We start from the raw sequence: 25921 nt of genomic DNA, 5'->3' as shown, positions 1-25921 counted from the left end.
GCAGAAGCCAGACGAGAATCTAGCTCCCCCTCCATTGCCAGGCTGGCTCTGCAGGGCTAACACGAGGAAGCAACTGTAAGAATGTGTAACTAAGGTGAGTAGGCAGGACTCAGGATACACAGAGTGGAGATCTATTGAGTAAGATGAAGCATAGTCATTTATCTGACCCCAACACTGTAATGCACAGACAACGAGAGGAAGTGATCGGTCCCGTTTTCTAAATGAACAGAGCAGTCTCTGCTCACTTACGTCACCCACGCGAAGAGCCTTTGTGGCAGATGCAACTTAGAATTCTAGTTCTTCAATCAGGTCTTACCACTGTTAGGCGTCCATTTTTGGCTTTATAGATCTGAGGCTCCTGCCCAGTTGTGAAAGCTATCATCCCTTCTTTCCCAGAACTGATGTGAAACTGGAGGCTGCAAGTACACAAATGTATATTACTTGTTACGTGCTTTCCTTACAACAGGCTTTACTCTAAGATCCTCTTTGGTTCTGTTCCCCAGGCAGATCTCATTAAGTTAAAGTTCAAAACTCCTCAGACAGATACATTCTCTAAACAATTGCACATGTGCAACCAAGCCAGAACAGCAGTTTGATTACTAGAACGCACTAATGAAGGGGGGGAAAAAATAAATAAGCATGCTAAATTAGACAGCATGCCTGGCCTGGCCGGACTGAACAAGCATAAATGCTGTATTACAGTAACCGAATCAGAAGGAAGATAAAGAGCAGGAAAACCTATCTTTTGCGGTCCATTGGTTTCAGTCTAGGATCGATACACATCACCTCCCTGTCTCCTGAAAGCCCACACGGCCTAAATACATACTGCGCTGGTAGCGTTATCAGAGGTTATCTGGAAGAAACTGCCTCTTCTCAGTGTTAAGTGTCTCCAGACCCTGCTCCTGTCTAGTTGAGAGCAGCATGTTTCTGGAGTGATCTGGCTGGCATACTGTCTATCCATTGGGTCAGCACAGCTCAGTTTAAAGAAAACCCAGCCATTAAACTGCTGGCAGTTTAAGGCTCCTCCATGATCTTGTCTTTGCAGTACGTTCGATCAAAATGAACAGGGTATCACCCAGATGACTACACGACAGTCAAATAACTCAGACTTGTTCCCATGGCAGGAAGAAGTTGTTTGAAAAATATTGCATTTAAAACGTTATGAAATTAAAAGCTCTTTTATAAGTAAAACTGACACAGCTGATTATCCAGCTACACAGACATGCTAGAAGCCATATTTACTACGGAGCCATATCATTCACACTAGCACGAATCCACTATAGTCCACTCGTTGAACAGATGCAGCACTATACCTGTTTCACCTACATTAACTAAGCCTGCGAAGAAGTCACTACCGCAGCTACTGCTGGGGAAATGTTCTGTGAAACAATTACCTGAAAACTACCTCCAAGCTCCGCACCGCTCTCCTAATGAGCTTAAGGGCCAAATCCTGCCCTGTGACCATGTAAGGACATTGCATTATTAGGTAGGTGTGGACTGCTGGGTCGAAAGATTTTTGGCTGACTAAATGGGAGAGCTCAGTGCCACATAATCCCTTTCTAAGATGTAGCGTGAATGGCAACAGAGGGGCTTACCTTCCCTGAACAACTTGGACAGCGTTCTGCTTATTGGCCAGCATGCTGAGCTTTGTGACGGTCTCAAAGATGTGCTCGCACTGAAGGATCACGTCTCCCTAAAAGCAGAAATGGGGACCCAATAATTTAACATTCTTAGGCACAAGGGCAACGAGCCAGCAGTTAAGCTAGACAACATTTGTAAACGTAGGGAAATACTTTCACCATGGCCTAGCAGTGGCATCAGAGAAATGTCCGACCCATTTTCTAATGATAGGTAACAGTTTATGGTTCTTTTTCCCCCTCTCAAACCAGTGATCCTGTATAAGGAGGTTTGTAAAATGCTGCCCCTAGTGCATTTGGTATTTATAGGAACTTGGTTGTTTCAGGTGAAGATGTTCCACATTCGTCTGGCTCACGAGGAGCTTTCTGGTAGCTTACCTTCTGTTTGTTGTCCTCAGGAACATGAACGACCAAGAGCCCATCACTCAGATTGCTGGTAGAAATACCTTAAAAAAAGAACCCAAAAATTAGAGCAAGAGAAACAGCCACTTTCAGAGATAACCGTAAAACTCAATCCTCATCCTGGGTGAAGGTTGGTGGTTTTGTTTACAATATCAGGGCCCTCAAGCTGTGGCTTGTGTGGAGAAAGGGATAGTACACTGAATTTGTACCTTTTCAAGTACGAGGAAAAGGTTCTCTCCTGCTTACCAGCTCCCAGAAACCTTTGCTCCAACAGCAGCTGAGAAATAAGCATCAATGCCAATTCCTGGGCATTATTCTTACATTGCTTCCTATATTTTTCCCTATTTTAATTCCTAACATATTGAAACAGCCAATTTTGAAAATATTCTGTGTTATCTAGCGATAATCAAGGATTTTGTGATGTGTAACCCCATTCCCTCCAACAAATTCTACTATCTTGCCAGAATGGGGTATAAAAAAAAAAAAGCGCGCACACTTTGAATGTGCAGCCATGCCTTTCCAAATTATGCCAGTTTCATGGACATGTGCATAAACTACTCTTTAGTGATGTTTGGAAATTCTTATTTCCTCTGAAGAATCTAATCCCTTTTGCCTTGTGCACTGTTTGCTGTGACAGACAGAGATATGGTTCCCCAACCTTGCAGCAGCACATAGATGGCTACAGACGACAACTCTACTACAGAGATTAGTGGTTTTTATAAATAGAAAGGCTCTGTGCAATCAGTGGAGTGACCTGACATTTGTTCCCCAGATGAGGTCTGGTTTCTCAGGTCATTTAATAAGATTTGTTTGAAAAGTGTGAATTGGGAGTGCTTTGTTCCAGCTGGGCCTTGAGTGGGCCTGACTGGTATATAAGGGCAGTCAGCAGCGAACCAGCTGAGCGGCGAACAGCGGGAGTTTGCCTGGGAGTTCGCCTAGGGAGAGCGCACTGAGGCTTTCATCTGCAGGTTTCTCCGAGTAGTTCCTGCAACAGTTGAGGAAGCTCCTAAGAGGACGGTGATATGGAAGGTGAGCGATCAGCTGTTGTAACCTGCACAGGTTGTGCCATGTTTGTCTTTCTTCCGCAGGACAGAAGCGACTTTGTCTGCACAAAATGCAAGCTGGTCTCCATATTGGAGGAGAAGGTTCGAGGGCTGGAGAAACAAGTATCAACTCTGCGTTGCATAAGGGAAAATGAAGATTTCCTGGACAGACGTCAGGAGATGCTTCTACGGCCACAATGTTCTGAAGATTCAGAGCAGGCACAGCAGGGACAGAAGGATTGTGAAGAGGTTTGGCAGCATGTGACCTCCAGAAGAAGAAAGAGGAGCGTCCATGCACCAGCAATGGAGATACAGGTGAGGAATCGTTTCCATGTTCTCTCTACAGGTGCTAATGCGGAGAGTGGACTAGATGGCCCATCTGAGGGAAGGGAGCAGAAGGAGACTCCACCGATTGGAAGGCAAAAGATGCACTGTCCTAGGGATGGGGGTTCCACGACCACCACTCCCAAGAGGAGGAGGAGGGTGGTGGTGGTCGGGGACTCCCTCCTCAGGGGGACTGAGTCATCTATCTGCCGCCCTGACCGGGAAAACCGAGAGGTCTGCTGCTTGCCAGGAGCTAGGATACACGATGTGACGGAGAGACTGCCGAGACTCATCAAGCCCTCGGATCGCTACCCCTTCCTGCTTCTCCACGTGGGCACCAATGATACTGCCAAGAATGACCTTGAGCGGATCACTGCAGACTACGTGGCTCTGGGAAGAAGGATAAAGGAGTTTGAGGCGCAAGTGGTGTTCTCGTCCATCCTCCCTGTGCAAGGAAAAGGCCGGGGTAGAGACCGTCGAATCGTGGAAGTCAACGAATGGCTACGCAGGTGGTGTCGGAGAGAAGGCTTTGGATTCTTCGACCATGGGATGGTGTTCCAAGAAGGGGGAGTGCTAGGCAGAGACGGGCTCCACCTAACGAAGAGAGGGAAGAGCATCTTCGCCAGCAGGCTGGCTAACCTAGTGAGGAGGGCTTTAAACTAGGTTCACCGGGGGAAGGAGACCAAAGCCCTGAGGTAAGTGGGGAAATGGGATCCTGGGAGGAAGCACAAGCAGGAGAGCGCAACAGGGGAGGACTCCTGTCTCATGCTGAGAAAGAGGGACGATCGTTGAGTTATCTTAAGTGCCTATACACAAATGCAAGAAGCCTGGGAAACAAGCAGGGAGAACTGGAAGTCCTGGCACAGTCAGGGAACTATGATGTGATTGGAATAACAGAGACTTGGTGGGATAACTCACATGACTGGAGTACTGGCATGGATGGATATAAACTGTTCAGGAAGGACAGGCAGGGCAGAAAAGGTGGGGGAGTTGCGTTGTATGTAAGAGAGGAGTATGACTGCTCAGAGCTCCGGTATGATACTGCAGAAAAACCTGAGAGTCTCTGGATAAAGTTGAGAAGTGTGAGCAACAAGGGTGATGTCGTGGTTGGAGTCTGCTATAGACCACCAGACCAGGGGGACAAGGTGGACGAGGCTTTCTTCTGGCAACTAGCAGAAGTTGCTAGATCACAGGCCCTGGTTCTCATGGGAGACTTTAATCACCCTGATATCTGCTGGGAGAGCAATACAGCGGTGCACAGGCAATCCAGGAAATTTTTGGAAAGTGTAGGGGACAATTTCCTGGTGCAAGTGCTGGAGGAACCAACTAGGGGCAAAGCTTTTCTTGACCTGCTGCTCACAAACAGGGAAGAACTAGTAGGGGAAGCAAAAGTGGATGGGAACCTGGGAGGCAGTGACCATGAGATGGTCGAGTTCAGGATCCTGACACAAGGAAGAAAGGAGAGCAGCAGAATACGGACCCTGGACTTCAGAAAAGCAGACTTTGACTCCCTCAGGGAACAGATGGGCAGGATCCCCTGGGAGAATAACATGAAGGGCAAAGGGGTCCAGGAGAGCTGGCTGTATTTTAAAGAATCCTTATTGAGGTTGCAGGAACAAACCATCCCGATGTGTAGAAAGAATAGTAAATATGGCAGGCGACCAGCTTGGCTAAACAGTGAAATCCTTGCTGATCTTAAACGCAAAAAAGAGGCTTATAAGGAGTGGAAGATTGGACAAATGACCAGGGAGGAGTATAAAAATATTGCTCAGGCGTGCAGGAGTGAAATCAGGAAGGCCAAATCACACTTGGAGTTGCAGTTAGCAAGAGATGTTAAGAGTAACAAGAAGGGTTTCTTCAGGTATGTTAGCAACAAGAAGAAAATCAAGGAAAGTGTGGGCCCCTTACTGAATGAGGGAGGCAACCTAGTGACCGAGGATGTGGAAAAAGCTAATGTACTCAATGATTTTTTTGCCTCTGTCTTCACGCACAAGGTCAGCTCCCAGATTGCTGCACTGGGCAGTACAGCATGGGGAGAAGGTGGCCAACCCTCTGTGGAGAAAGAAGTGGTTCGGGACTATTTAGAAAAACTGGACGTGCACAAGTCCATGGGGCCGGATGCGCTGCATCCGAGGGTGCTAAAGGAGTTGGCGGGTGAGATTGCAGAGCCATTAGCCATTATTTTTGAAAACTCATGGCGATCGGGGGAGGTCCCAGATGACTGGAAAAAGGCTAATGTAGTGCCCATCTTTAAAAAAGGGAAGAAGGAGGATCCGGGGAACTACAGGCCAGTCAGCCTCACCTCAGTCCCTGGAAAAATCATGGAGCAGGTCCTCAAGGAATCAATTATGAAACATTTAGAGGAGAGGAAAGTGATCAGGAACAGTCAGCATGGATTCACGAAGGGGAAGTCGTGCCTGACTAACCTAATTGCCTTCTATGATGAGATAACTGGCTCTGTGGATGAGGGGAAAGCAGTGGATGTGTTATTTCTTGACTTTAGCAAAGCTTTTGATACTGTCTCCCACAGTATTCTTGCCACCAAGTTAAAGAAGTATGGGCTGGATGAATGGACTGTAAGGTGGATAGAAAGCTGGCTAGATCGTCGGGCTCAACGGGTAGTGATCAATGGCTCCATGTCTAGTTGGCAGCCGGTTTCAAGTGGAGTGCCCCAAGGGTCGGTCCTGGGGCCGGTTTTGTTTAATATCTTTATTAATGATCTGGAGGATGGTGTGGACTGCACTCTCAGCAAGTTTGCAGATGACACTAAACTAGGAGGCGTGGTAGATACACTAGAGGGTAGGGATCGGATACAGAGGGACCTAGACAAATTAGAGGATTGGGCAGAAAAAAACCTGATGAGGTTCAACAAGGACAAGTGCAGAGTCCTGCACTTAGGACGGAAGAATCCCATGCACTGCTACAGACTAGGGACCGAATGGCTAGGTAGCAGTTCTGCTGAAAAGGACCTAGGGGTCACAGTGGACGAGAAGCTGGATATGAGTCAACAGTGTGCTCTTGTTGCCAAGAAGGCTAACGGCATTTTGGGCTGTATAAGTAGGGGCATTGCCAGCAGATCGAGGAACGTGATCGTTCCCCTTTATTCGACATTGGTGAGGCCTCATCTGGAATACTGTGTCCAGTTTTGGTCCCCACACTACAAGAAGGATGTGGAAAAATTGGAAAGAGTCCAGCGGAGGGCAACAAAAATGATTAGGGGTCTGGAGCACATGACTTATGAGGAGAGGCTGAGAGAACTGGGATTGTTTAGTCTCCAGAAGAGAAGAATGAGGGGGGATTTGATAGCAGCCTTCAACTACCTGAAGGGGGGTTCCAAAGAGGATGGAGCTCGGCTGTTCTCAGTGGTGGCAGATGACAGAACAAGGAGCAATGGTCTCAAGTTGCAGTGGGGGAGGTCCAGGTTGGATATCAGGAAAAACTATTTCACTAGGAGGGTGGTGAAACACTGGAATGCGTTACCTAGTGAGGTGGTGGAGTCTCCTTCCTTGGAGGTTTTTAAGGCCCGGCTTGACAAAGCCCTGGCTGGGATGATTTAGCTGGGAATTGGTCCTGCTTTGAGCAGGGGGTTGGACTAGATGACCTCTTGAGGTCCCTTCCAACTCTGATATTCTATGATTCTATGATTCTATGATTCCTCTCCAAGAGATGCTTGTTCGTTACAGTAATGGAGAATCAAGGGTGTTCTCTCAAACAAGAGTAGCGATATATAGTAACTAACCCCCCTGAGTAATTCATCCCAGAACTGAATGAACCCTTTAGACAATAGTAAGGCTTAAAGGAAAAATACCTGTAGAGTAGGGTTGTTTAGAAAAGTGTCTAGTTTCTGATACTCAGGCACATGGTCACATGAGGTCACACTGCATTCGCTGATGAATTGTGGTCATCCTTCAGCGAGTCAGCAGGAAACAAGTGAAGCAATAACCCTCCGTGCTTGAGAACGTCTTTTTACAAACCACCAAGAAGTGTAAAGGATTTAATCACTAAGCTAAATAGCAGGTGAGGGGGTTGGAAACCTGGAGGGGAGGAGGAATTAGCAAGGGGGTAAGCCCTCTTTCTCTTCACATTCTGCCCCTTTGCCAAGACCTTGATGACCTCTGCAAGAGAAGAAGAACTAGCACTGACTTACACGGTTACCTTTCAGAGTTGCATAGTCTATTTTCTGTTTGATCTTGGCCATTTCCACCACATAAGCTGCTGACTGGGTCAGAAGAAGTTGCCGTTCTCGTGCTTTAAACCCGTTCCTGTCGTATTTTACGACTGGCGTCACATACTGAAACAACATGTGAATGTTAGCAGCTCCCACTGAGGTTAGGTTCCGACGGAGACAACTCAGGAAGCAGGCAACATTGGCCTGAAATTCTGGGAACTATAGCATAAGACAAGATTTAGGGTGTTATTGCCTTCTCCTGCTTAGAATACACTGGAAATAGATAGAACTGGTTTTGTTAAGCTATGAAATTGGGGGTGGGAGGTTTTGCTGTGAGTGGGGGCAGATCATGAGATTTGGGAAACAGTTTATTCTGTATCTTTTGTATGGCCCTCCAGCTTTATGGGAGAACATAATGGGCACTATATGCATCTGCAGTTTAACTATCAGTTATGTGCTGGCAGAGGCACAACAATAATGGGGCATTAAGTTGTTGGGTTTCCATCATTCAGCCGTCCCAGAAAAGGAAAGCAGCACTGAATTCCCTACCAGCCACTCACTCCATCTACAGGATTCTCAAAACAGAATCAATCTGAGCCTGAAAATGCTGTTAATGCGTTGGGTCAATAAGCCCCATAAGAACTCCCCACACACGATCAGATCAATGAACTCTCTCCCCCCCCCCCCACCCCATGAAGGCTTAAAAAGAACCTTTACACTATAAATAATTTTGTGTTTCATCAGCTTCCTAGGTACAGACTTACTCAAAAGCAGCACAAGGATGGGCTTTAAAGTTAAACTCATAACCCAGAGATAGGCCTGGCCAGTGTGAAAATATTTGTCTACATTGGTTATTTGATTGCATGTACCATCCTTTGGAACTGGCTGTGATTTTGAAGCACAAGGTTAACCTTGGCACATTTACAAGTCTTGGCAGTGACCTGGTTAAGAGGGAGGGTGACGACAGTAAGATGTTGCTGATAAGATGTTCAATCGCAGATTTTTCCTCCTTACCTTGACCTTCTCACCACGAATTAGTTGCAGTACTTTGGGGTTTATGTCTTTCTCACCTAAGGAGCAAACCAGAAACACGTACCACACGGTATGCAAGTGTATGCAGTGCCACCATGTCCATCAGAACTGATCCAGCCTCTGCATTCACTGTTTTAATCTCATTAAGCTTCATCCACATTCTAACTCTGAACATTCCATGATTTTATGGCCTCACTTAGAGGGACTCCTGAAACTGTTCCTGAGAAATATTTGTCCCACAATGTTAAGATTCATTTACTGAGTAAGGACATTTTATACTAATCTATCTATCTCTTGCCCCATTGATCTCATAGGGGTACATCCTCATCTTGGATTGGATTAGCTCCCATTGATACTTCTTCAGTCCAGCTCTCCTTTCTCTACAGAGATCTAGGGGGTCTCCTTCTCAGAAAGCATCCCATCATTAATCAAAACCTTCATCTCCCAACGCAACCGAAACACACTAAAACTGTGTGTTTGAAAGGTCTCCTCTAACAGATGGTCTTTAGGCGTCAGTCCATAATAAGCAACAGGACACTGGAATCTAGAGCTGAGTCAGCAGAAAAACCACCACCACCACTTCCTACAGGAAGTAACTGGATAGTCCTCACTCCGGCAAAACTTCCACAGACCTCAGGATCTGTTGCCCAGTATATTAAATGGGACTATATTGAGTAAGGCGCACAGGAGTGAAGAAGTTTGTTGTATACTCACTTAGCCTGGTGTCTGCAAAGGGCTGGCTTATGCTCTGCAGGTAGCCATCCTTCTTCCCTCTGAAAATGGCACTCGCTACTACTTTTTGCTGCAACTATTAAAAAGAAACAAAAACAAACAACCACCTGTTTATATTGCCAGTCAAGTTTCCCCACTAGCCAGACTAGAGCCTGAGTGAAGGACATCCCTCTTAGTGCAGGGTTCCTGCGATTTGCTGCATTTCTCCCACCATGTTTACTTTATTCCTGTGCTGCTACTGCAAGGATTTAGTAAACAACCAGCCTGACAGATTTTAAACTGTTCATCTGAAAAGTGATGGGAAATAGTCCCATTCATATTACACAGGTCTCCGCTCAGGCAATGGGGAAGAACAGTACTGTGTATTTAAAATACCCCACAACAGAAGGTTAGGGCCATCACCCTCAAAGAAAATCATGAATATTTATTTTCCTACTGTAAAGGGGGGGAAGGAATCATTGGTTGGGCTAGCATAAAATGTAAAGTTAATTACCTTTTATAGCTTTTGCTTTGTACCACTCACTAGAGAAAAGGACTCTTATCTGATGGAATGTCCTCTACCACGTCCCTTCATGAGCACACACATACTCCATATATTACCTGGGCCTTCTTCTCAGCTGTAATCCCTTGACAATATTGTCGCACTAGGTTCCTCATGCAGATTTTCTTCAGCATCTCAGAGGTCTGCAGAAAATAATAGAATGTATTTCCAATGTAAACATGCACCAGGTGTCCAGACGTAACTGGTGTGGAGCTAAACAGGCAGCATGGACTGAATTTTAAAATTTAGTCTCAGCTCGGACACCAATTCCATGTCTGACTTTGGTACAAGTCAACCTGTCCCTCAGGTTCCCTCCCCTTCCCCCCACCCCACCCAGTAAAATGGGTTTACTCTAGGGAGAGATGGTTCGTGTTTGTGCAGTGCTTTGAAAATGCAGTAAATTAGGGGAATGCAGAGTAGTATTTCTGAAGCTGAAGTGATCGAAGATGTTTATCAAGGAAATGGGAGTTTTGTACAAGAACAGATGCTGTTTCTGTAAAAATGACAGTTCAGAATCTCAGACAGATGGTTCAAGAATCTGATGTATTCTGACAACCCTGTACCAAGGATTAGAAGGCCAATAAAAAGGTAAACAACTGTTTTAAATTTAGTATTCTCTTGGGGATGATCTGAACTGTTCATCCAGTTCTTACACCAAGCGAGGCCATACCTCTCAGCCTGCCAAGCCCCAGCTGTGGGATATAATGTGTGACAGAGAGCCAAGAAGACACACAAATTATTCGTGCTGCAAGTTTAAAATGCTGTGGGGTTCATTCTTCTACTGCAACATAGGGTTGCCAACAATCCCTTATTACAAGGGGGGACGTCCCTTATTTTTTTCCATCTCTCTACAACAAGATCAGAGTTGCTGAGTGCTGCAAAAAAGAAAATACCCCTGGCAAATGTGGGTGTATAGTGCTTAGTATTAATAATATCAGGAGGGGGTGGATGCGGGTCCTAAGAAAAGTCCCTTATTTTTGTAATACATCGTTGGCAACCCTAAGCTGGGGGGAGGGATAGCTCAGTGGTTTGAGCATTGGCCTGCTAAACCCAGGGTTGTGAGTTCAATCCTTGAGGGGACCATTTAGAGATCTGGGGCAAATATCTGTCTGGGGATTGGTCCTGCTTTGAGCAGGGGGTTGGACTAGATGACCTCCTGAGGTCCCTTCCAACCCTGGTATTCTATGAAGTAAGTAACTGATCTCAGTGTAATGAGCGTGCATTTCTGATGTTAACAATTTTCCACAATAAAATTAGTGGGGACAGCGGCAACACTGGAAGCGAAGTGAGCAGCTTCTCTCGGGACACTTGAGCGCGATTCGCTGCAGGCTGAGCGCAGAGCTGGAGGGAGTCACTTCACTGGGTTATAAGGGAAGTTTACACAAACAAGCAGTGCCTTGAAACTGTATCACTATCTCGCAAACCCTGTCCTCACCTCTTCCAAGATAGCAGGAGGCTTGAGCCAGTTCTTGTCCAAGACATTTTTGGGAACGTGGTCTCTGAGCTTCGTGAGATAGGTGTACTGAACAAAGCTTATAAACTCATCGTTTTCTGGGCAAAGAGGATTTTTTCGATTGATGAAGCCTTTTATAAACCTACAGGAAAGATCCTAATCAGAACTCTTGCTTACAAATGGAATTCAGAAAGTAATGGGAGCAGAAGGTAAGTCAGGTTAAAAAATTCATGCCAACAACTGCTTAGTACAATTCAGAGAAAGCATTGCAACCAATCTCCTTAGCAGAGAACCTCAGATTTACAATATGCTAAACACTAAAAGGACTATTCCACTCAACACCCAAACCCCATTTTATGGAAGCCATTAATTTTTAATGCACCAATAAATTGTACTTGCAAGTTTAAGAGAAGATCTATTTCTATTACCTTCTGCTCTTAGATTCCAAAGCACTATTTTAAAAAGTCAGACAAGAGTCAGGTTTAAAGACATGCAGAGTGGGCAACTTCTAGAGATTTGGTTTGAGGATCACCCATGAAGTCTGGACACCCATTCAAAACACAAGAATCTACCCGGGCTGTGAAAGTGGACCACAAAGTTCATGAAAAGGGGCTTGAGATTTCTGGTCAAGCCAGAAATAACCATTTGAAGATGGTCGAGGTAAGAGCAACATTTGCAAAGGGGTAACAAGTGGCAGATGAGAAACGGGCATGAAGTAGCTATCCTGCCCTAGGCACCTACAGGCTGGACAAAAGTAGACTTATACTTGCTAGGTAGCACTCTGGGATCACCCCACCCGTGACCCGGTACCCATACCCATACCTCTCCCCCTCCCCCCACTTTTTACCTTCCCACGGTTAAACCTACCTTTTGATGGTCTCAACAGCCCACACTCTTCTCTTGGCCTCTTTGCGTGCCAGCGCCCCTCTCCAGCAGGCCTCGAGCTTAATAGCTGCAAGAGTCAGCCATACTGATAGGTTACACTTAGAAATATTTATCGTCCCTTTGCTGTCGAATCCTGCTAATCCCCTGCTGATTTGGAAGCCAGGAAAAGTTTCCTTAGTAAAGGGCATGAATGCTTCAGGCCTCTCCTAGAGTATCATACATCTCCCTGGATCCAGCACTGTGTGTTACAGTGGCTCTGTTGAAGGGGATGTGGGGATATTGGGGTCCTAAACTTCAGAGCAACACCAGGCCCAATGTTCTCAATGACAATAAGGCCAGCATGATGCTTGATGTATGTAGTTAAACAAATGTTTAGCCCTGCTCTTATTGTTCGTGTCCTTTGGAGAGGACAGCTGTCCTTTTAACATACTTGGATAGAAACAGGACAAGCCAGCGAGCTAGTTAGAACAGAGCTGCTTAGTTTGACTAGCAAACCAAGCAAAAACGTCTCTCCTGAAGAATTCAGACATTCCCAGTGCTGTAGCATCCAGTTATGTTCCATCCATAGAGCAGAGGGTACTACGCTTACACAGCATTGATCCCCTCTCCGGTACTGGGATGGGACGCGCACGCACACACACAGTAGGAAACAGGGTCACACAAGCTAGTGGAGTAATAAAGGAACTGGCTGACTATCTCTAATGCTGCTGTCAGCCACGGTTATTTGGCAGCTAAAGACAAGTCACACATCCCTAGATGGGGTGAGTATAGTGCCGATGCCGTTGCTTGCAGGGAAGTGGTATCTCAACCTCCAGACTTACAAACTCAAGTTGGAAAACTCAGCACTAAGGAATGATCACACTTACCTGCTTCCTTCTGTTTCTTGTATTCTCTCTTCCCTAAGCAGCCTTTGTATCTGGCCTGTATTCTCGTAACTGAAAATAAAACACATTTCTTGGTACTATGGAGTCACAGCCCTTTGAGAGATGCCCTTCCAATTTCACAAGGAAAAGGCATCCAATTCAGTCAGCCTTAAAATATCCTGTGATAGGGTCACTCTAAGAAGGAATGGGTGGGGAGTTTATTTGAGAACAATTAAAGCATGCAGGCTCTGCATAGGGCACAATGTCATTGGCAAAAAGAGGAACACAAGAACAGCCATATCGGAAGAAGTGGGGTCCACCTACTCCATTAACCTGTCTCCAACAGCCGCTAGTACCAGATGTCTCACAGGCAGGTGCAAGGAACCCTATAACTGCCAATTAAGAGATTACCTACCTAGAAGGGAAGTTGTTTCTCGCCCTCAGGCAGATAGTGCTTGGCACAGAAGGATGTCTCCCCAGCATCCCCATGGGGTGCAACGCCTCCAGGAGAGGGGGTGAAGCATCCACAGATTCTCTGAGTAAATTCCACAGGGCTGATGTAACAGAACGCATGTAATGTGAATTTTGTTCTGACCCTGCACAGTCTGCTCATTTCTATTCCTCTTCAGCAATCTCTTCAACCCCCACAGGGCCCTGCAGACTACGAATCTCACCTCACATCTTGGACTACAGCTTCAGGTAACAGATGCACCAATAACTGGCTATTCCTAACTATGCAGGCTTGGTCTGCTCTTTGTTCGGTCCATCTCCGAATGCTTTGTTATACGCCACTGCATTTCTACGCCATTGCCGTGCATGGTAAGCTTCCTTTAAAGGAGTGGTTCTTGTAGGTGGCACTATTCAGAAGTGTTAGTGTGTGCTCGTGAACAGTTGCATTTCACTGCCGGCAAAGCAATTCCCGTTATGCATTTAAGATCTTCCTGGATGAACATTCCATGTAAATGACATTAGACTGGGTCCTTTTTATACGTGTATTAGAGCACTGCACTAATCATGACAAATCTTCGTTTTGTGGCACTCTCCAGAAGTTGGAAGTAGTAAGCCATGTTTAAGCAGCAGAGGTTTCCCAGCACATACATTTTAGCATCTAACAGCTGGGTTAACTGTCTGTGTAAATGTAGTCACAGTTGTGGTGCTGCACCCACAGAAGCTAAAGAGGTGCCCAACTAGCTATTTGTGTGTGCAAACTCAGTATTATATGTGCAATCATGGTACCTGCACACACAAATACCAAAGACCTCAAGCTTCCCTAGAATCCGTCCGATCTGAAATCCTTACCCCATTCCTGTAACTTCCATCTCCTGAAAGCCCGGTAATTGCCTCCAGGGATGTTGTGTTTCTGGCATCTATTATTTTCTCACAAATGACTGAAGAATGCTCATAAAGGACAGACATTTTTCTTTTCATTACTCAGATCAAAAAGGGTTATTAGGCTCTGTATGATAAAAAGGCAATTGGAACTGTACCTAGCAGGTGTTTGCTGTATTCAAATGCATCTTCTGTGGCAAACAGAGTCCTTGGGAAACGAATGAATATTTTCGTTCTAAGAGAGAACACAGCCTATTAATCAAGATCCCCCATTGCAACAGTTTTAAAAGGCGCAGTATCCTGACCTGATTATCTGGTGTAACACACTGTGGCAAGAGAAAAGAGCATTTACCTTCCTAGTTTGTATTCTTCAGGTTTGTACCCAATGTGCTTTATGAGCGTCTCCACACCATCAGCTGCTGGTCCAGGCCAATGAGGCCAAGTAGCCGGGCACAGGGACTTGTATCTAGAAAGCACATCAACAAGACTAGACTTAGTCTGAAAGAAAGAGCAAAGAGGCCAACGAGTAGATTAAAGTGGATGCAGATGATTACAGCAGATGAAGATTAGATGTGTTCAGCACAACAGCAGTGGCTAAGACAGCTTCCTTCTTGCACTGATACCGCCTTCAATTCTGTAAATCCAAGACATTGAGCTAAAGTTCTTCGGTCTAGTCACCTAAATCCATACGGAGGGTCCCAAGAAGAATAGCCTAATTCTGAGGTGCTGAGCACAGCAGCATCTGAAAGCCCTTACACACAGAAAATGACCAGCAATCTGCCGACAACTGGGCATCCCTGCACACAGGAGACCTGAGCTTTATGTGACATTGGACTCCAAGAAACCTGACCTCACTGAGCCGTCACATTGTTAGGAGTAGCAACCTTTCGAGGGAACTCTGTTTACCTTTGCAAGAAGAGTTCATACTTTCGCCGGTATGCAAAGCCAGCTCGCCTCACCCGCAAGTGCTCCATCAACCCCAAGTACTTCACCTGGTGTCTTATCAGGACATCATCAAACTTTCCTGCAGTGAATGGATTACAGAGTGAACAGGAATCACTTGTAAGTTCTCTCAGTGGCGCCACTCACTCACTATTCCATATACCACGAAAGGCAGCACTTCAGCAGGGCATACCATGGCAGGCAGGTGAAGTGTGATCACAGCATGGTGAGCTCCACCCCACCTCCAGCAATAAGGAGACTTGCTTGGGCTTACCTGGGTGTCAGCTCCCTGATACCACCAGCCTGTTAGCCACCCAAACCATCTCCTCAGGCCCCCTTTAACCCTGCAGGTTAATAGGTGCACCCCACTCCTTGAGCCACTTTGAAGCATTCCCCAGTAATATTTAGCTCCTTGTCCACTGACCACTCACCAGGTTTGCTATCCCCAAGGGGACAGCGCATACACCAACCTATAGGATCAAATTCAGGATCTGCTCCTGGTAGAATACTACAGCACCGAGTTATATTAATAGTGAAAACAGCTGTAAGTTTGTCAACACAAAATTAAGATTTAAGAGACAGCGAATAAGGAGAACAGAAACAGCAAGGTGATGTACAAAACAAAGTTGATGCTCTAGAAAGCATGTTAAGACAGGAGGTTGGTCTCTGAGGAAGCCTGTCTAACTTAGACGTCCCTTACAGTGCCTCCAACCACAGTAGGTAGGGATCCTGTTTTCATGAATGGAAATCGCACTGCCCAATTACTTCCTCAGGTGCAGGAGAACCTACTCCTTATACTCCCCAAAGTTCACCGTCTGCCCCCAGAGACAGGGCAACCCGCTGTCGCTCATTCTCCAGTGTGCCCCTTTCTGGCTGACTCAGGATGTAAATGGGGCTTCCATTATGTTGCCTTACAATGCTTAAATTTACATTTCAACAGATGCTCATCTTACCTCCTGCCTTCTTTGATTGGAACGGACTTTAAAAACATTTTTGGTACATATACACAATTCCTTAAATATTGTCTGTACACACATTTCACATGGATATTAATAACCAGCATGACTCTGGCTTTCATTTAAGCCCTCACATGATAGTCTTTACGGATAAAGACCATGAAAGCGGGGTGCTAGGTGTAAGGAGCTTGTCAGGAGCTGCTGTTACAGAGAAGTCGACCCTTTGGCAGCTGGCACCAATGGGCCTCTGTGTCAACTAGTCATTAGACCAGGGCTTGAACCAAGGACACACAGTTGAACATGGAGGTGGTGGATGGGCCCTGGCTTGTACAGGCAAGGTCTTAGTCTGGTAAAATGGTACAGCTGCCCAAAGAGTTTGAGAAGCACCAGATGTGCTACAGTCTATTACTTCAAGTGAAGGTGCTTCAGCAGGGAGTGCTGGCTTTTTGAAACATTAAGTGGATAATGAATGGTCTTCCCCTCACACAACTTCAAGAATATTTGCTCTCTCTTGCCATGTAAGAGTTTCATGCTGTAGCTCTTTGCACTTCTACAAAGTGCCTAAATGTTAATTAAGCCTCACTAGACTAGCGTGAGATAAGCGTGTCCATTTTGTAGGTCAGGAAGCAGGCACACAAAGTGACTTAGCTCAAAGCTACGTCATGGAGGATGGGACCAAGACTAGAAGCAGAAATCATGACTCCCATTGCCCCATCACCACACCACCTCCCCTCCAAAAGCTAGAGCCTGACTCCAGGTCTCCCGCTCTAACCAGTGGCGCCCCCTCCTGCTCGCTGCTGGTTAGAAATTAGGCAGATTGATAAATGTACCATGTCAAGGCATTAAGCAGACCAGGAAGCAGCTATGGCCTGAAAGCGTTAAGGAGAATGGGTCTATTCGGAGAGGTGCAGTATATGGGTGATGGGGTTTTCTGCTAGTAAGAAGCACAAATGTTCTCCTGCATTCCCTGTCACCAGGAAAGAGGGTTCTTGCAGTATGCTGGGGGTACTTAAACCATGTTTGAAGATTAGCCTACAAAGTGCTGGCTGCATAGGGGTGACTGCCCGGCAGCCTGCATGGCACGCCTTGAGGAATTCTAAGGGCTGTCTAGCACAGTGGTCTCCAAAGTGGGGTGTGTGCACCCCAGGGAGTGTGCAAGAGGATCCTTGGGGGTGCACGGCCGGAGGAGCGCTTTTGGGGTGGGGCGCTTCGGCAGTTCAGGCAGGAGTCTGACGGGTTTGTTTTTTTTGGCGCGGCAGGGGGTGCGTGCTCAAAAATTTTTACTGATAGGGGTGCGCGATCAAAATGGGTACGTGTAGCCGGGTAGTGTATAAGCAGCGCTAAAGTTCAGCGCCAGACCCAGGGGGACCCACTTTCATTGAAGTTTGGCCTTTCCTTGTGAAGTGTTCCAGGGCTGCTCCGTTATTGCATCTGGCCAGGTGTTGGACTTTGTGGGTTTTTTAAGGAGTTACACCATAGCTGAGGGTCTGCCTCTTCACCCCACTAATACCATGATCACAAAGACGTCCCTTACCAGGCTCTTTGCCCTCGTTGGGTTTAATACACCGGATGTAAGAAGGCTCCTTGGACATCAGGATTTCGATTAGGCTAGCCAGGCTGTTTTTGAACTGGGTTGCAACCTGTACCGACAACGAAGATCTCTATTAATGATACAGCTAAGACAGTGCAGTTACTGAAGTCAACAGTAAAGCCCTACTCCAGTCCTTGAGTTGTAGGTTGAATTCAAACCCGTGTTTCCCAAATCCTTCAGTGAGGTAGGAAAACATTTGAATATGAGAATTCTGGAGGGTTTTGCTTAAACCAGCCACGCTCGGAATCTGCCGAGCAGAGAGATGTGTCAGGCAAACCCTTCGGACCTGAACAATCTTTATTTACCGTGGAAAGCATCCAGCGCAGTTTCAGGTGCTGAATAAATAATCAGCACCACGGAGGAGATGCATCACACTCCTGACTGAGATCTAAGCAGCAGGATTGGACTTTTTCCCTCCCCTTCAAGACTGCCTCAGTGTTGCTCTATTGAGGAATTCCACTGAAGTCAAGAATAAGCTCAGGAGGAGGGATTAGGCCTCCGGAAGCCAAGCTATTTTGGAAGTTAGTTTGCTCCTTCTTATAGGTTTGGCTGTAAGGGATGAAACTCACAGTCTCAGGCCGTCTCCTGTTGTCTAGCTCAGATGGAAGAAAACATTCTTTAATTATGCCATTTTTAGACTTGCACAGTACCTGAAACAGAGGAGTGCAAGGGTAAAGTAAACGGGCACAATACTCCTACAGGCTGCTGCTGAAGCGAACAAATGAGGTTGCATAGACAAGAGCTTTCCAGAACACCACGACCTGTAATGGCCATTGAAATGCTTGAAATTGTGTAAAAGTCTCTCAGATACTTAACCGAACTAAAGATCAAATCACAAAAAAATCCTTCTGAAAAGCCAATTCCGGTGATTCAATAGCATCTTACCTCTTTTAGGTTTCTGTACAGGAGATCATTATTCTTCTCTAGGAATCCTGAAAAGAAAGTTTTAAGAAACAATGTTGTTTTGAAGAAAATTAAAGGAGAATTATTAGGAGGTTCTTGATGAATTTGCTGCTTTTGCCCCTCACTCATTACATCTTAAGAGAGCTGCTCAGAACATTTTCAGCAAAATTTCATTTCAAAGCCAAAGACGGAGGCACTCTATAGCCTGCTGGTTGGGGTACCTGCCTGCGATGCAGAAGCCCCAAAATTCAAGTCCCAGCTCTGCCTGATCCAGAGTGATCTGGGATGAAAAACTCTGCTCTGAATCAACCAGAGCAAGGCCTTGGACTTACATGTCCCACCACCCAGACCACTGCCCTAACCAGCAGATTGTAGAGTGAAAGTCTCTCTCACCCACCACACCCCCAAGCTCAGGTATGGATCCAAAGTGAACCAATGTGTGCTAAAATGTCCAAAGGGGTTTGTTTTAGTGAAGAACGAAAAACGTTGACCCTTCGGAAGTTACCACAAAATAGAACGGTCATCCTCCAGATGCTCTAAATCCAAATGGTCACTACCCAAATCAGCCATGATCAGGGAAGTCTCCATCTTGCAAGGACAGTTCAACTTATTAGGCATTACCAAGGCAGACCAGCCAAACTAAGTGGCTATTTGACTAGATATGATCTTTGCCCGCAACTGTTACGCAGCTGTGTGCTACATGTAAATCTGAAATAAAGTATTCATTCTTTGATCTGACCCTTCTGTGTGAAAGTCTCACTGCTCATTGTAACCAGGAGCAGAAAAAGACCACCACCTTTAAGAACTGGTCTTTAGAACAGACATTTGATCCCTAGATTGTAACACTCACTGCACATGGGAACCAAGATATGGAAGTGCCACTGCAACCATTAGTGATGCAAGATTCTACGCGAGGAACGAGCATTGTGCTCAAGTTAAAGAAACCCAGAGTGCACACAGAGGCCAGTGAAAGCTATTTGTATTGTTTAGAAGATGCAATTGACTGAAGCAGCTTAGTGACTGAAGCTCTAGAACGATAATTTCGCTGTACTTAGACCTTGCAGCTGAACCAGAAGATAGGATAGATTCTCAGTTGTTATGATTGGTTTCAAGAGCTGTCTCATTTACATCAGCTAAGAATTTGGCCCAGAGTAGTCACCCAACAATTTCCTATTAGCAACTAGCAATCAAGGCCCTGATCTTATGAATACCTATGCAGACAGCTTTGTTTGCATGAGTAATCCTATTGGCTTATGTGTGAGTGAAGTTACTCATGTGTGAAAGTGAAATTACTCACACAGCTTGACCCCAAGAGTTCAATTTAGCCTCTCCCTGGATATGCTTTCATGTCAGCAGAGCCGTCCCTGGGGTGGGGTGAATCGGGGTGACCGTTCCGGGGGTCTGCGCTTTGGGGGTCAGATGCAACACTTCGCATGCACCCATCACAGCACGCGTGTGTTGCTCGGGAGGGTTCAGGGATCCCGGGAGCTGATCAGGGCTGGGGGATCCCGGTGGTGATCTGTGGGAAGATCCTGGCAGCGGTTCTCGGGTATGCCCCGCCGTGCTGGAGGCAGCAACGATTATCCCTGCGCAGGTCCCGTGCAGGCATTCCACAGGCCGGGACCTCCCAGCCCCATCTAGCAGGGGTCAGTGCTGCCCTCCTGGGGTCCCCAGCCCAGCCTGCTGGCAGCAGGGTCATGGGAAGGCCCTGGGAGCCTGGGAGAGGCCCCTTCGTGGCTGGTTATTTCTGTGCAGGGCAAGTCCAGCTTGCCAGGCCCTGGCCCATGAGCTCCCTGTGATGGGTGCAGAGCGGCTCAGAGACTGGCCCCCAGCTAGAGGGTCCATGCACAGGTCAGTTCTGGGGCAGGGCTGCCTCACGGTGAGTTTTTTTTTTTTAATTATATGAACTTCATTATAGTTGTACACAATATAATAACTACCTTTTAATTATACAGCTGGGCGCTATCAATATTTAATATGCAGCTGCCCTTGAAGTTCACTGTAACCAGATTTCACCTGTATAAAAAAAAATGCTAAGGGGGGGGGCATACAGGCGGATTTGTCCCCGGCCCCGCGCCTCCCTAGGGACAGCCCTGCATGTCAGTTTCGACCACATCTATATAGATTTTCCCATATTTTTGAAAAGTGAGTTGCATGAATTAAATCTTCAAACAACTGAATTTTTCTATCAAAAATTTAGACTTGGGGATTTGAGATAGTTCAAAGAAGGAAAGGCAGAGTGCCCCTGAAGGGCAAGTCTATTTCAGAATCATTTTCTAATCAGGTGCTGGAGGTGGAGGATTTACCACCACCCGCTTAAGTGCTGCAAGTTAAAGCACATGTCACAGGGAGAACTGTTAGAATGTCCTTCAAGGATGCAGGCTTGTCTAGTCCACACTCACCTACTACGCAGTAAGTGACCTCCCCTGCATAGTGAAGGAGACGGAAATCCACCCAGTCAATTGATTTTCGTGTCTTTTGATCTGCAAGCTTGCGGCTACAGAAAGAAAGAAACCAGAGAGAAAAGCAAGAAGCCAAATAGTTTCTTCAGCTCATGGGAATGGTGGAATCAACCATACTAAGAACAGTTTGTTGCAAAATCAGAAACTGACATCAAGTTAGGCTCTTATTAGCATGAATCTGATTGCAGGGTTGGGGCCCATATAGACATTTCTTTGATAAGTTCCTTCTGAAAGAGATTTTGCAAATTGGTCAGAAGCCATCTAATAACGAAGAGCCTATTTCAACAGAAATGGTTCATGTACTGTCATGGTAGTTCCCATAATCTTATGTGGCCTGCTATATGCTAGTTAGAGAAAGCCATTCATTAAGGATACACTTTACATCTTGCAGAAGACATTTAAATGTTCAGACATTTTTATTAGCTTTGTCTATGGGGCCGGGATAAGGATGGCAGCTGGCTTCTGCCTGATTGCAGTTTGAAAAGACACCCCAAAATTTTACACTAAACAGGCAAAAAACACAGTTAATGGTGTTTCATGAATAGCAGATACCTAATGCAAAGAGGACACCACTGAAACTTTGAAACAGTGAATGCTTAGTATTTCTGGGAACTACTGTAATAAATATTTACTCATGGCAAGATTCCATTTGTGACTGAACTGTGTTCACACTGATGTTGCCCTCCAACATGCATTGCCTTTTTTAAAAAATGGAGTAGTTCTAGCAATTATCTCTGAAGATCTTGGTCTGAAAGAGAGTAGGATATTAAGGAACAGATAGGTAGCGGGCAGATTGGTTACTGACTACGCCTTTTCCATCTCCAATTGTCCTGAGTGTCACACAGCCAGAAGCAACAGAGGGTCCTGTGGCACCTTTGAGACTAACAGAAGTACTGGGAGCATAAGCTTTTGTGGATAAGAACCTCACTTCTTGCATCTGAAGAAGTGAGGTTCTTACCCACGAAAGCTTATGCTCCCAGTACTTCTGGGAGTCTCAAAGGTGCCACAGGACCCTCTGTTGCTTTTTACAGATTCAGACTAACACGGCTCCCCCTCTGATACTTGACACAGCCAGAAGTAACATTTCAGAATCTTGATTCTGTGAACTGCTGGCTACTCACTGGTTTTTAGTTAGCCTTCTCTTATGGACACCCAGGTAGGGACCCGGTCTTCACCCACATTTGTACAGCACCTACCACACAGCGCCCTGGCACTAGGCACTGCAGCAATAGGAATATTTACTGAAGTGGTACTTGTTGGGAAGAATCTAGCAGGGGCACACACATCTCATGGAGATGGCCTCTTTGGAGAAGTTTGTATCTGGCTCCAAAGCCAAGCTCTGCAGGCTGGGCTCATCTCTGCCTAGTGCCGAGTACCTTCAACGCTCACAGACTTCAATGCAAGTTGAAGTTATTTGTCACCTCACAGGATTGGTCCCTGATTTGGATATAAAATACACATAGAAGGATGGATAAACTGGGGCCCAACTTAAATATTGGCAAGCTAATGATACAGGGAAGACAGGAATTCCCCCCCCCCCCCCTCACATACCACAGATTATAATTTTGTAATAATGGAGATATCCTATCTCCTAGAACTGGAAGGGACCTTGAAAGGTCATCGAGTCCAGCCCCCTGCCTTCACTAGCAGGACCAAGTACTGATTTTGCCCCAGATCCCTAAATGGCCCCCTCAAGGATTGAACTCACAACCCTGGGTTTAGCAGGCCAATGCTCAAACCACTGAGCTATCCCTCCCCCCTACCACTAATCATAGTGGTAGATTGCAGGCAGCCTGCTAGAATGGAACTTTTCTTTGGTATAAAACAGGACCTCAGAACAGAACACTGGAAACCCTAGGGAAAGTTTCCTCTACAGTAGGTTACAGAGCGTAAGTGCATACGTCAGGAAGTGGGCATGATCTCCTACTTTCTCTTCCAACTTTTCCAGGAAGCTTAAATCAGTTGCTTCACCAGGCCGTAAACATTCTTCATCCTTAAAGAAGAAACATTGCAGCATCTTAATCTGACCTTACTGCCTGCTGATGGCAGATTTGAACATGATTTACTGACCCAAAATCATTTTCTGTAATCTGTATAAAGTGTATAAATCCCCTCAGAGACCCCAACACTGTTTAGAGAGTGGTCATTTGGGATTTGGAGTTACCTACTGATTTTAGGGTTTTCTAATAGCATCCATCACTGAAGTTACCTGAGTGCTGATGCAGAGAGAAGCTGGCCTAGTTTTCAGAAGTTTTATGAACCCACAATCCCACTAATTTCAACGAAAGCAGAAGATTCTCAGCCCCTAGGAGCATTCTCAGCATCTAATATCAAAGTATAGAGAAACATTTGCAAAAAAATGCTTTGTTTCAGCAAGGTAAGTCTAGGGAGGTGGGGTGTATCAAAAATGTATATATCTCTATCATGATTTAATTAAATGTACCATATTAATGCACATTTAACTTTGAATGCCAGTAAAATCCGGGCAGTGGACACACCTACCCTTGTTCAAAGAAGAGTGCAGCTGTTAAAGAAATGCCAAGTAACTTTTTTCAGAACACAAACTGTCATCTCATGACTGTAACTTAGTACAGTCTGGTTACAAGATAACATGTCATAGTAATTCCTTGCAACTTATCAACTACAGCACTACCATGAGAAACTATAATTAAGGTTTTCAATTTATAAACTATTCAGTTTCATACAAAACACCTATATGCTTCCTTGTAAAATTCATAACTCAGTTTTACAAGACTATTGTTATGCAGAGAATTTTACATCCTCTGCAAGTGTATGCCTCTCTCCTGGTCTGTCTCCGTGCTTATAGTCAGTTTCACATGAAGATGGCAGAGTGGAAGAAGTTGATATCACTAGGCACTGAGACCCAGGAATACATAGATAAAGGCTAGAGATTCTTAGTCAACACTGATTACAGTTTCTAAGAGTCCAAAAGCCTCCAAACCTACTGGATTCTCATCTTTTCTACCCGAGACCCACCCCCCGACCCACACAATTATGATATGTATAGAAGAGTTCTCCTTGCACATGTACTTAAATTAGAATAGGAATACTAGCATTAAGCTTCAATAATCATGATCCTCCTGCCCTGGGTTTCAGTGCATCAGTCACCCAGCTTCTGTATCCATGTGATTAAACTCTCCACTCCTCAGTCTACAAGTCGCAAGCCATGGGGGTCAAAGCACAATGCATCACTGTTGAATTACATGCATCTCTACAGAAGGAATCTCTATAAATCTTACCTTTCTTGTTTTTCGCATTTAAGAACTGATTGCCCGACAGTAATTGTATTGCCAAGTTTAAAGCAATTTGATTTTCTCGTAGGGCTCCCACCCCATTTATCCCAAAGGAGGAGGAGAAGGCTGCTCTGCCCGCTAGGAGTCCTCTTGCAGACAGTGCCCTGTCAACATCACTAAGGCTAGAAAGCTTCATTCAAGCAGCCCCTGCATCCAATGCAGGATGGTGACGGCTGTAATTTGGGGCTTTTGAGGCTAGAGATAAGTGAACAGGAGAAAATCTCCGAGAACAGCTCAGAAAAAAGTACAAGTTGCTCAAACTTTACTTTGGTGTTCTGTGGTGTCTTCAGACTCTGTAACCTAGTATTCTACCCAACCCTTTTCATAGCAGAACTTGAGCATCCATACATTTACATCCTGGGTACTGTCGAGTTCTTAACATATTGAGAGAGAGTAATAATAGTATGGGATCACTGCACAATAAGGCACAAATTTTGTTCTTACCAGTATGGAGATTATTCCTTTGTGTTTCTCTTCAACCAAGTCACAGATGATCTTGTTGTTGAAATATGGAATTGGCTCCCACTGGGATTAGAAAGGAAAAGTGATTTTAAAGAATTCAGAGAACTTTACCTACTCCAACCTGAAATAATTCCAAGTTAGGATTTAAGGTTTTATTGGAGAGGTTATTGACCCAGCCACTCCTCAATATCTTCCCCCTTTAAGCTGCATGGGCAGAATTATCTTAATTTCTACATTACTACACTGCAATCCTTCAGTCTCTTCCGTTGAAAGACACTCAGCTGCATCTTTTGTTGTTAGTATGTCTTTACCCAATGCACAGTTAACCTGTGGAATTTGTTGCCAGAAGATGTTGTGAAGGCCAAAAGTATAACTGGGCTAAAAAAAAGGTAGTTTATAGAGGATTGGTCCTTCAATGGCTATTAGCCAACATGGTCAGGGATGCAACCCATGCCCCACGTGTCCCTAAACCTCTGACTACCAGAAGCTGGGACTCGGTGACAGGGAACAGATCACTTGATAATTGTTCTGTTCATTCCCTCTGAAGCATCTGGTGCCTGACACCGTCGGAATACAGTACACCGAACTAGATGGACCAATGGTCGGACCCTGCATGGCCATTCTTATCTTACAAGGATCTTCTTTATTTCTACAAAGGCATTTCATTGCAGAGTCTGTGTTTCTAGCCAGGAGTCCTAGTTCTGCCACGTTCTCCTTCAAAGCATACAAATTAACTCAACCCGAATGACTGAACGTGATAGAAAGGTACAACTAGGAGTAGTGGGATCAAAGTAGGGAAAGGGAAAAGTTAAGCCAAGTATAGCAAGAGCTTCCTGTGAGTTCTATTACATAGCACAGGGGTTCCCAACTGGAAGCTGGGGG

General features: G+C 45.5%; 1 protein-coding gene across 3 annotated transcripts in view; it reads right to left on the bottom strand.

Annotated features, from left to right (window-relative positions):
* The window catches only part of MYO1H (myosin IH), a 45224-nt gene that overhangs the window by 1435 nt on the left and 17868 nt on the right, over positions 1 to 25921 (bottom strand). For 2 of the 3 annotated variants that reach the window (XM_054005995.1, XM_054005996.1), the window contains 19 exons: positions 25022 to 25102; positions 23165 to 23256; positions 21204 to 21298; positions 18784 to 18830; positions 18468 to 18548; positions 17842 to 17947; positions 15316 to 15433; positions 14762 to 14875; positions 14568 to 14644; positions 13084 to 13152; positions 12200 to 12284; positions 11315 to 11474; positions 9939 to 10022; positions 9321 to 9414; positions 8589 to 8644; positions 7562 to 7697; positions 2016 to 2083; positions 1596 to 1693; positions 317 to 416 (listed from right to left, as the gene is read on the bottom strand). In XM_054005995.1, the coding sequence (XP_053861970.1) occupies positions 317 to 416; positions 1596 to 1693; positions 2016 to 2083; positions 7562 to 7697; positions 8589 to 8644; positions 9321 to 9414; positions 9939 to 10022; positions 11315 to 11474; positions 12200 to 12284; positions 13084 to 13152; positions 14568 to 14644; positions 14762 to 14875; positions 15316 to 15433; positions 17842 to 17947; positions 18468 to 18548; positions 18784 to 18830; positions 21204 to 21298; positions 23165 to 23256; positions 25022 to 25102 (1761 nt within the window). Of the gene's footprint in view, positions 1 to 316; positions 417 to 1595; positions 1694 to 2015; positions 2084 to 7553; positions 7698 to 8588; positions 8645 to 9320; positions 9415 to 9938; positions 10023 to 11314; positions 11475 to 12199; positions 12285 to 13083; positions 13153 to 14567; positions 14645 to 14761; positions 14876 to 15315; positions 15434 to 17841; positions 17948 to 18467; positions 18549 to 18783; positions 18831 to 21203; positions 21299 to 23164; positions 23257 to 25021; positions 25103 to 25921 lie in introns of those variants that run through there. The other variant, XM_054005997.1, reaches the window with a different exon arrangement.

Source organism: Malaclemys terrapin, chromosome 16 (genome assembly GCF_027887155.1).
Source record: "Malaclemys terrapin pileata isolate rMalTer1 chromosome 16, rMalTer1.hap1, whole genome shotgun sequence".
NCBI classification, from domain to species: Eukaryota; Metazoa; Chordata; order Testudines; family Emydidae; genus Malaclemys; species Malaclemys terrapin.
Note: the sequence above shows the minus strand (reverse complement) of the source record. Positions and strands in the feature narration are given on the sequence as shown.